The sequence below is a fragment of the Aedes albopictus genome, chromosome 3 (genome assembly GCF_035046485.1).
Source record: "Aedes albopictus strain Foshan chromosome 3, AalbF5, whole genome shotgun sequence".
Classification (NCBI taxonomy): domain Eukaryota; kingdom Metazoa; phylum Arthropoda; class Insecta; order Diptera; family Culicidae; genus Aedes; species Aedes albopictus.
This window is the reverse complement of record NC_085138.1, coordinates 365,260,590-365,272,394: the sequence shown is the minus strand read 5'-3', so window position 1 is coordinate 365,272,394 and position 11,805 is coordinate 365,260,590. Positions and strand designations below refer to the sequence as shown.

The 11,805-nt window shown below is 38.8% G+C and overlaps 1 protein-coding gene across 1 annotated transcript; it reads left to right on the top strand.

The window, feature by feature from the left end:
* The first annotated feature begins 3,814 nt into the window (after positions 1–3,814).
* Positions 3,815–5,254, top strand: LOC109397001 (uncharacterized protein DDB_G0283697). The gene has a single exon (XM_019669320.3). The coding sequence runs from the start codon at positions 3,910–3,912 to the stop codon at positions 5,203–5,205; it is 1,296 nt and encodes a 431-aa protein (XP_019524865.2). The 5' UTR covers positions 3,815–3,909; the 3' UTR covers positions 5,206–5,254.
* The last annotated feature ends 6,551 nt before the right edge of the window (positions 5,255–11,805 follow it).

Genomic DNA, 11,805 nt, shown 5'->3' with positions numbered 1-11,805 from the left:
TCTGTCACACATTTTCCCTATACCTAATACAAGTAGTGTCACACTTTTGTAGACCCCCCCCCTCCCCCAAATGTTGGACGTAATTTTTGAACGTTCCCTAAGTGTGGGCCACCCTAGTGTACAAGTTTTCTAAAATCTCATTTTATGATATCGACAATATATGCGCCAATACTCAACCGATTTTGAAGAAAATTTTATAGTATTAGCTACACATAATATACTATTCATGGTCAAAAAATAAGCTATTTTGACGAACGCAATCAAAAGATATACAATATTTTCTGTGTGGCAATTTCATCGTGTTCGCCCTTTAGGCAAACTGCACTTTTTTCACTTTTTTATATTGAATTCCGCATCGTAGAGAAACAAACGAGCACTTTTTGAAAAGAAAATCTAATTCTCTTTCAGATAGACATGGGCAACTCAGTCGCGAATCGACTCAAAGAATCGACTCGCGAAACCGAATGAGTGAACCATGATTCTTTTCAAAAGAGTTACGATTCAGTGAAGTTCATAACGGGTCCAACAATCTGCCGAAAAGTGTTGGCTGGTTACGCACTTCCATAATAATTAGACGCAGAACACCACAATCTTTGCCATAAGATCATTTTTTGGTTAATTTATTGTGTGGCTGACTCGCACCAGTGATTCGATTCTTTACTGGCAGGAACAAAAATCTGTGTTATCTTGCATTTTATCACGTTATGCTAAAATTGTTAATTCGACGTCGACGTCCGTATCAAGAGAGCAGATTTTCTCAAAAACTAGACATATAAGAAAGGACTCAGCTCGAAAAACGAAATGTTTCATCAAATTCCGGAAATGAGTTATTGAATCGATCAAAAGAGTCGACTCTTTTTTGAGAGTGAATCGGAAGCAATGAGAGTATATTACAGGTGGGGAAGAAGAAGAGATGGCTATGTATTAGTAAGCAAAGAAAAATGTAAACACAAATAGTGACGTCACTATTTGACACGCGTTCTTATGGGAGCTCGCTTTGCTTGTAGTAGTGACATGTTTTGCACCAGACACGGATCTCACGCACACGAAGTATCGTCTTCCCCACCTGTAATATACTCTCATTGAATCGGAAGCGATTCGCTCTATAAATTGAATCAGTTTTCACGCAAAAACGGCTACGCTCAAAAATGTGTTCGGCCTGCACATTTTTAGTAAACATCCATGCCGCACATGACTGTGTTCGAAACACACATTTTTTTAAAATTGCTCGTACGCTCATATGAGCATGTATTTTGCAATAATTTCGACATGGCAACCTCACTGGGTTTATAAACCACCTTCAAATACCGAAAAATATTGATATTTTGCAAAAATGTGAGCGTGCAAGCAATTTAAAAAAATGTGTGTTTCCAACACAGTCCCTGTGCGGCATGGGCGCTACTCAAAAATGAGAGCTTTTATTTTAGAGAGTTCCCATCTCTACTTTCAGATGCGCTTAGATCCGGTAGGTACTTACGAACAACTTATGTGATTAATTTGAGGAGCTCTTGCTATGCCTCCGGCGGGCAATCTTCCGGATTTTTTGTTAGCTGGTCAATCCGGTGTCTGTCGCCGTGGGCATCGAGATTGATGATAATAGAAGCCATTACCAATGGAAAATAGCAACCACCAAGGCAAAATATGAGTTAATTTTGAAAACGAAAAATTGAATTTTTGATGTAAACAAACGATTTTCACCTTATCTCACTTAGCGCCTCTACAATTGGGGGTCATTCGAATATGACGTCCATCATTTAGGGGGGGGTCTGAGAAAGTGTGACACTCCATACACTGAAATAAATTTTGTTGTGGAAACTACCGATTCCATAGTAAAATTACTAACCGTACCTATGATTCTCAACCGACAACAAAATCTGTTAAGGTAACTGAAATATGCTTGAAATTACAATGTATTGTAGTAAATTCAACTAAAAGCGTAGTCGTCTCAACAACAAAACATTGGTAATTTTTCCTGGACACGCATTTTACAACACAGTGTGGTTAAAAATACAATGCTCATTTGTTGAATTAAAATTATTTTTAGTAATGTTAACTGCACTGCTAGTTAAGTTGACAGTGTTTTAGTAGAATTAACTGAAAATTGTTGTCGGTTGAGAATCATAGGTACGGTTAGTAATTTTACTATGGAATCGGTAATTTCCACAACAAAATTTATTTCAGTGTATGTTAGGTATACACGAAAAACGAAAGTACCCAAAAGTGAGTTCATTCCACCCAACTTCGAGGTTGCGTGCGGGAAGCCAATTTTGAGTTGCTGGAGCCGATGTTTAGGTAGGTATTGCTAATTTAAAGAAAACTTTCCGTTTTACGGTAGAACGAAAAGCTACCGCAGCTGTCAGACTACTGATTTTCATTGAGGTATCATCGATCTACCCTAGCAAGCCCTAGCGATGCCTTGGATAGCCTTGGATACGACGCCGATGATCATTGTTTGTTGTTGGTTTTCAGTTCAATTCACCTTGCAAGCATGCTTTGATTTGGCCTTCAGTTTCAATGATAGGATGATTTTCAAGCCTGCGGTAGGACTTTGACAGCTGCGGTAGAACTCGGCGGCTACCGCAGAGTGGAAATTTTTCTAAAAATCCGCAATAGTTTGCATTTAGGCGTATACAGCCAAAGTACCTAAAGTCAATGTTCTTTTTACTCAACCGTCAGTTAAAATTACTCAACTTTCGGTACTGTGCCACTTACTCAATTTTGGCTTCCCGCATCGAACTCTCAAAGTTAGGTTGTTTTGCTATTCACTCTCTGACAACAATAAAGAGAGCGAATGAAATAGGATGCAAAAAAGAACTCAAAATTGAGTTTAAAAATACTCAAATTTGGGTTCTCTTGTTTTTCAGTGTACGAAAAAGCGTGACAGAGGGGGGCGGGGGGGTTCTAAAATCCCCGAAAAATGATGGACGTCATATTTGAATCGTCCCTTGGGGGTCATCCGAATTCACCTATTCCCATCAAGAATTCCCATACAAACTTTGAAGGGCTTGTGCACTCTTAATTTTCACCCAGTGGTAAGTTATTTTCACCCAGCGGAGGCCCTATTTGACGCAAATTTGGGTTTAGTCAAGATAACCTTTGGGAAGATTCAAATATTACGTCCACCAATTTTTGGGATTTCTAGACCCCCCCTCCCCCCTCTGTCACGCATTTTCCCTATACCTAATACAAGTAGTGTCACACTTTTGTAGACCCCCCCCCTCCCCCAAATGTTGGACGTAATTTTTGAACGTTCCCTTTGGCTTCTTCCACGGAGCCGCATGAATGTGTCGGTGCTTCTCTCTTCGTTTTTTGATAACATTCGTGTGGAGAGAGGGAGAAAACAACCCAATGCTGAGTAAAAACTAAAAGCTGTTTAGCCAAATCCGAGTTTTTAAAACTTCAGGCGGAACATGTCTAAAGGTCCAATCTGCAGAAGAGAGGCTCTCTTTGGTTTCCCTCTCTTCCGTTAATAACTCAGCTGTTTATTTGAATTAAGATTGTCTTTTTGCATTGAACGATGGTCAAAGCAATCGTCTTTTGATTCGTACTGCAAAAACAGTTAAAAAGTGTACCATTAACTGGAAGAGAAAGTGAACAAAGAGAGCCTCTCAAATGCAGATAGGACCTATTGAAATGTTTGGCCTGACTTATTCGCTGGCTGGGTTTCAATATTTTTCATTGTAGGGCAAATAATCCGTGTCATTTGGTGTATCATTGGCGAGGTTGAGAGCCACTGAAACAAACCATCTACTGGTGGGAATTGTAAACTTAACGTGTATAATTTATTACACGATTTTGTTCAACTTTCGTTTACCGTGCATAAACAAAACGTTTAGCTGTCAAAGTGGAATCGATGGTGGTGAAAGAATTCGTGTAAATCGCTAAATAAAAGTGTATTTTAGTGAAAAAATGCTTCCCGAAGCGCTACTGAAGCGCCTTGCCAAGCGAGGAATCATCCAAAGCGATGGCCAAGTGAATCAGCAACAACCGCCATCCGCAGCCCAATCCCGGCATCATTCGGAGTCATCCTCCGACAGTGACGACGACGACGACGATGATTCCATGGAAGACCACCGAGGTGGTGCCGGTGGCGATGCCGATAACATGAACAATGAAGAAATCATTGCCGAGGATTACGATGAGGATGATCAGCAGGCGAACCCGGAAACGTTCGAGTATCCGCTGCAGAAGAAGAAGGTTCCGCAGGCTGTCGATTGGACGGAAAAGATCAAACAGAAGATGATCAAACGATATGGGTTCCAATCGGTAGACGGATGCCAGAACAAGTACAATGTGTATCACCACTGCTCGATGTACTGCGTGAAACGTTACGGCGAGGTGGAGTTCGAGATCGAGAAGGAGTACGAGAAGAGGGTTAAGCGCTTGCTGGAACGCTATCCACTTCCGCGTCATTGGCGGAAGGAATACGACATCGGATGCAAGGCATTCTACTTCTATAATAAGGAAACGAGGATTGTGTCGTGGCTGCCTCCTACACACCCGGACGCCAAAATGACCAAGAGCGCCAAAGTGCTTCGGAAGGAATTGATGGAAAATGCCAAGAACCAGGAGAACGCCGGCGAAGGTCCACCGAAGGCGGTCATTGTGGAGAGCTATCCGCCTCCGCCGAAGCCACCACACATGCAGCCAAGTCGCGAACCGATGATGGGACCTATGGGCGAGACTCTCAAACCGCCGGTTGTGAATCCTCCGAAACGACCCCATCACCCGAACCAGAAGTATCCATCGTTCCGGGATGAGGATAAGCGACCGCGCATGGCCGGTGGTCGTTCGGATCGTGGAAGTGACAGGGACTACGAACGAGATCGTGAGCGGGAACGGGACAGGGACCGGGACCGTGACCGTGACCGTCGAGATAGGCGAGGTGGCGATCGGCGAGACGACAGACGGGATCGGGATCGAGACAGAGGCGACCGAGATCGAGGTGACCGACGGGGAGGTAAATCATCGTCCGGGGCACTGGATCCGATGGATCCAGCCGCGTACTCGGATATTCCGCGTGGAACCTGGGCCAGCGGTTTGGAAGCAGCATCCGGGGCCAGTAAGAAGGAAAAGCCCGAGAAGAAGGAAGATAAACGGAAGGGACCACCCGTTAGAGACGATGACTCCGAAGACGAACATGAGGTCCTGAAGGTGGCGCCTATACAGGAATTTACCCAGGAAGACGACGACAAGGATGAATAAGGTAAGGTGAGAATTGCCGTGAGTAATACATTTATGTTCTGATATTCAATGGTTTCATCTAATTTTGCAATGAGTTTCTTCGAACTCCTGTGATAGCTGTCCGACGAATTCATTTTCTGATTCATGGTGTAATTTACCTTAGAGCTCCTAAGAAGTGGGTAGGGACTGAACTTAGCTATCCGTTATATGGGAAAATGGCAAATTCCATCACAATTTATCATATGAAGTTTTCTCAGATTTCAGGTTCCAAATAACTACCAAATTAGGGTAGGCAGTGTTAGGATGGCTTTCGGAATGATGAAATACTTTTTGACAGCAGATCACATTTCGATCAGCTTCAAAGCTGAAATATATGTATATCATCGTTCGTTGTATACGAATTGAATAGTTAAAAATAGGTATTTTGTGCAACTTGATTTACAGTGCTATTAATTGCCAAAATCAAACAGGCGTGAGTAGACCTTCTATTAACCGTTATGTGGTCGGCAAACTTTTTGCTTTTTTCTACACCGTGTATTTTAAATGGGTGCTGGGTTTCCGGGTACCCTGCCGGCCACATAAGGGTTAAGTGTGTTGGTACTGCGCTCGACTGTTCACAGTTCCCTTGATCTCGTAACGGAGAGACGAGGAAGAAAGTGAGAACCCTATCGCCGTATCACAACAATGAGAGTGTAATAGCAGAATTGCCAGTGGGAAATGAACAAAAGAATTGTTGGTAGTTATTAAAAACGTGCTTCACAAATATTGTACCGTAGCAGCAAAATAATATTGAATTGTACCTACTTAAAAACTATTGGAATTTGCTTAAACACTAAATGTAAGGATTCTATAACATTCCCCAGAAAACCATTCCCCAGAATACCAATCCCCAGAATTCCATTCCCCAGAAAAGCTTAATATACTCGGCTAAAAAGTTTAATTCGATACACAAACAGTACAATGTTGATCATAATGATATGTTATAGGCAAGGATTTTAACATTATAGTGTTATTAAGCGCAAACATCTATTTCGTATACGGTATATCCATAAAAATATTCTACAATGGTTCAAACATTTGATTACCATTGTACACAGTTGCATGTTAATCTTTAAACCTATCTTGAAATTTCACAAACTGTCATCATTCCAGTTGCGTTGCTATAAAATGTTTTGTTTTTGACAGATTTGTGAAAATTGTGCAGCACTTGTTTCACGATGAATAAAGTTTTAAAAGTGATGTGCAAAATTTACAGAGAAAACGCATTTTCTTCTGATGTTGTTCAGTGTACAAGATGCTAATGGACCAGTTTATGGTCGGTTTATATTAAAAATATTTTTCTGTCGAAAACTTTGAGTTACTCTGAAAGACTCAACTGACCACGTTTTTCTACGCAAATGGTTGGAGGAATCCATCCCAATGGCTGTTCCTAACTATTCGCTTCAAAGGCCCTTCATTCATGCGGTATGAGCAGGGCTTTTATCATTATTCCAATACTATGGAATAGAAAAAGTGAACATATAAGCTGTTTCAATGCCAACAATTCTAAATATTTTTAATGAAGAAGGAAAAAAGTATCATTGTTTACCTTTTGGTATTCAAAAACCCAACAATGTTCCTTCTTTTTAAACAATATTTTTCTTAGAATTAAGGCAACTAGTAAAATTTTTGAAATTACAACTGCTTTACATTTTCATCATTCTCCCTTCTGTTATGCATAGGCTGTTCTTTTTAATTGCACTTTTCAGGAAATTATGGGCATTATTACAACCACCAGTGTTAAATTGCTGTTATATTTTTTATATATATATTTTTTTTTATTTCTAAACACCTGTGCTTGTGATGCCGATAATTACCTAAACATTGTAACTCGAAAGAACAGCCTATGTAGAAAAGAAGGGAAAATCTATGTTGAAAAAGTAAGCAGTTGTGATGCCTATAATTTCCTGAAAAGTGCAATTCGAAAGAACAGCCTATGCAGTAAAGAAGGAATGTTGAAAATGAAAGTAGTTATAATTCCAATAATTGTACCAATTGCCTAAATTCTAAAAAAAGGAACAGTGTTGGGTTTTTGAATGCCGAAAGGAAAACAATGTCACCACAGACGTAACACTTCGAACATTTTTCGATTCAAATTTTAGTCTCGGAAACAGGTTCGCTTAATTCTAAAAGGACTAAATTTGACCAACCATCAACTTGGCAGTAGTGTCAAACTCGAACAAAAACGACGCGAGCGCCACGGATTGGCAGTTGGTCAACCCTTAAATAAACCGTTAAATCGATGTACGACGGCTATTATCAGAGTGTTACGTTTTCTTCTTCGTTAAAAAAATGTTTGAGTCGTTATAAGAATTGTTGGCATTACAACTGCTTATATGTTCATCAACAATTTTCCCTTCATTTGCATAGGCTGTTCTTTCGAGTTGCAATTTTCAGGAAATTATCGGCATCGCAACTGCTTACTTTTTTAACATAGATTCTCCCTTCTTTTTTGCATAGGCTGTTCTTTTGAATTGCACTTTTCGGGTAATTATGGGCATTACAGCCTCCACCGGTGTTAAAATTGCTAAAATATTTATTTATATTTTTTTTAAATATCTAAACACATGTGCTTGTGGTGCCGATAATTACCGGAATAGTGTAACTCGAAAGAACAGCCTATGCAGAAAAGAAGGAAAAAACTACGTAGAAAATGTAAGAAGTTTTGATGACGATAATTTACTGAAAAGTGCAATTCGAAAGAACAACCTATGCAGAAAAGAAGGAAAAATGTATGTTAAAAAAGTAAGCAATTGCGATGCCAATAATTATACCAATAGCCTAAATTGTAAAGGCAAATCATGCTTAATGCCAAAGTTTTTCTTGTCAAATAAGATTTTTTGGCAGGATGTTTCTTCCGATGATTTTTTACGATTAAATATTTGATTTTTAGCGATCAATATAAACCATTCAGAAATAAAACAATAGTTTTATTTTCTTTCTGGGGAAAGGTACATTCTGGGGAATGGAATTCTGGGGATTGGTTTTCTGGGGAATGGCTTTCTGGGGAATGTTATAGAATCAATGTGAGTACCTAAACCTATTATTTACATGCATATAGCTATGTTCATTTAGAATCCGGAATGACAAAATCACGTATAATAATGGAATAACAAACATAAAAGGTGAAGCCCTCAAAACAAAGGTTATTTATTGTACTTTCATGGAAAAATATCATTGAAATTATTTATTTTTATTTTTCACACATTTTCTCACGATTCTATTACATTCCCCAGAAAACCATTCCCCAGAAAACCAATCCCCAGAATTCCATTCCCCAGAATGTACCATTCCCCAGAAAACCATTTCCCAGAAACCCATTCCCCAGAATGTACCATTCCCCAGAATTCCATTCCCCAGAATGTACCATTCCCCAGAAAGAAAATAAAACTATTGTTTTATTTCTGAATGGTTTATCTTCTTCTTCTTTATGGTTCTACGTCCGCACTGGGACTTGGCCTGCCTCTCTTGAACTTAGTGTTCTTTGAGCAATTCCACAGTTATTAATTGAAGGGCTTTCTTTGCCTGCCATTGCATGAATTTGTATATTGTGAGGCAAGTACAATGATACTCTATGCCCAGGGAGTCGAGAAAATTTTCCCGACCGGAACGGGAATCGAACCCGCCGTCTCCGGATTGGCGATCCATAGCCTTAACCACTAAGCTAACTGGAGACCCTGAATGGATTATATTAATCGCTAAAAATCAAATATTTAATCGTAAGAAATCACCGAAAGAAACATCCTGCCAAAAATTCTTAAAAACTTTGGAAGTAAGCATGATTTGCCTTTACAATTTAGATTATTGGATTGGTATAATTATTGGCGTCGCAACTGCTTACTTTTTCAACATACATTTTTCCTTCTTTTCTGCATAGGTTGTTCTTTCGAATTGCACTTTTCAGTAAATTATCGACATCAAAATTTCTTACATTTTCTACGTAGTTTTTCCAACAATTTTCCCTTCTTTAGCATAGGCTGTTCTTTCGAGTTACACTATTCAGGTAATTATCGGCACCACAAGCACAGGTATTTAGAAATTTGAAAAAAATATTAAATTTAATATTTTAGCAATTTTAACACCGGTGGAGGCTGTAATGCCCATAATTTCCCGAAAAAGAAGGAGAATCTATATTAAAAAAGTATATACGCAGTTGCGATGCCGATAATTTCCTGAAAAGTGCAACTCGAAAGAACAGACTATGCTAAAGAAGGGAAAATTGTTGATGAACATATAAGCAGTTGTAATGCCAACAATTCTTATAACGACTCAAACATTTTTTTAACGAAGAAGGAAACGTAACACTCTGATAATTGCCATCGTACTTCGATTTAACGGTTTATTTGAGGGTTGACCAACTGCCAATCCGCGGCGCTCGCATCGTTTTTGTTCGAGTTTGACACTACTGCCACCTAGTTGATGGTTGGCCAAATTCAGTCCTTTTAGAATTAAGCGAATCTGTTTCCGAGACTAAAATTTGAATCGAAAAATGTTCGAAGTGTTACGTCTGTTTGTCTGTGGTGACATTGTTTTCCTTTCGGCATTCAAAAACCCAACACTGTTACTTTTTTTAAACAAGCTTTTTTTTAGAATTTAGGCAATTGGTACAATTATAGGAATTATAACTGCTTTCATTTTCAACATAGATGTTTCCTTCTTTGCTGCATAGGCTGTTCTTTCGAATTGCACTTTTCAGGAAATTATCGGCATCACAACTGCTTACTTTTTCAACATAGATTTTCCCTTCTTTTCTACATGGGCTGTTCTTTCGAGTTGCAATGTTTAGGTAATTATCGGCACCACAAGCACAGGTGTTTAGAAATTTGAAAAAAAAAATATAATAAATATAACATCAATTTAACACCGGTGGTTGCAATAATGCCCATAATTTCCTGAAAAGTGCAATTTGAAAGAACAGCCTATGTAGAAAAGAAGGGAGAATCTATGTTGAAAATGTAAGCAGTTATAATTCCAAAAAAATTACTGATTGCCTTAATTCTAAGAAAAAAAATGTTTTAAAAGAAGGAACATTGTTGGGTTTTTGAAAGCCAAAAGGAAAACAATGATACCTTTTTCCTTCTTCATTAAAAATATTTAGAATTGCTGGCATTAAAACTGCTTATACCTATGATCACTTTTTCTATTCCATAGTATTGGAATAATGGTAAAAGCCCTTCTCATACCGCATGAATGAAGGGCCTTTGAAGCGAATAATTAGGAGCATCCATTGGGATGGATTCCTTCAACCATTTGCGTAGAAAAACGTGGTCAGTTGAGTCTTTCCGAGTAACTCAAAGTTTTCGACAGAAAAATCTTTTTAATATAAACCGACCATAAACTGGTCCATTAGCATCTTGTACACTGAACAACATCAAAAGAAAATGCATTTTCTCTATAAATTTTGCACATCACTTTTAAAACTTTATTCATCGTGAAACAAGTGCTGCACAATTTTCACAAATCTGTCAAAAACAAAACATTTTATAGCAACGCAACTGGAATGGACAGTTTGTGAACTTTCAAGATAGGTTTAAAGATCAACATGCAACTGTGTACAATGGTAATTAAACGTTTGAACCATTGTGGAATATTTTTATGGATATATCGTATAAGAAATAGATGTTTGCGCGTAATAACACTATAATGTTAAAATCCTTGCCTATAACATATTTTTATGATCAACATTGTACTGTTTGTGTATCGAATTAAACTTTTTAGACGAGTATATTAAGCTTTTCTGGGGAATGGATTTCTGGGGAATGGTGCATTCTGGGTAATGGATTTCTGGGGAATGGATTTCTGGGAAATGGTACATTCTGGGGAATGGTACATTCTGGGAAATGGTTTTCTGGGGAATGGAATTCTGGGGATTGGTATTCTGGGGAATGGTTTTCTGGGGAATGTTATAGAATCTTTCTCACTCTTTCAGTGTTGACCTCTCTAAAAATCTGCACAACGGTGGTAAATTTTAGCAACAACCCCTTCCGCACATTTGTTCAACAATCAGGTCATCTATGCAGTGTCCTGAGTGCCTTGACTAGTCTGACTAGGATTCCGAAGAAAAATTGCCAAACTTTTTTTTTATTGCGAAATAAGAGGCAATTCAGTAAATTGAGAAAACGCGAAATTTGAGTGTTTTTTCGTTGATAAACACTACCCATCTGTGACGATACCACTGAACGTCTCCGGCTGTCATGGCAGCTCATCAAAATAGGTAAAACCTCTACATATCCCTTGTGTGCGTTTTTGAAAAGCAGCACGCGATTCTTGAGGCTGTCATCCTTGTATGAATTGGTTCTCATCATCTTGTTGCGAAAAAACCATGCCCAGAGTTCGAACTTCTTGCCAAATCTTCAAATTCAAAGCAGATTTATCATTGAACCCAAGCTTTTTTCTTCCGAGGACACTTCCTTGTGCCATGGTTAACAACATCTGTGCACATAACACATAATGGTTTTGACGATATAGCGCATTTAGTTCACCACTGGACTATCGCACTAGTTTTCACGAGTGCGAAAACGCTAATAAAAGTGCGCGATTGCATCAAATCAACTCGGTGTCTTCAGAGCACTTGTTCTCCAT

Coding starts and splice junctions, on each gene's coding strand:
- LOC109397001 (XM_019669320.3), top strand. CDS start 3,910: ATGCTTCCCGAAGCGCTACTGAAGCGCCTTGCCAAGCGAGGAATCATC.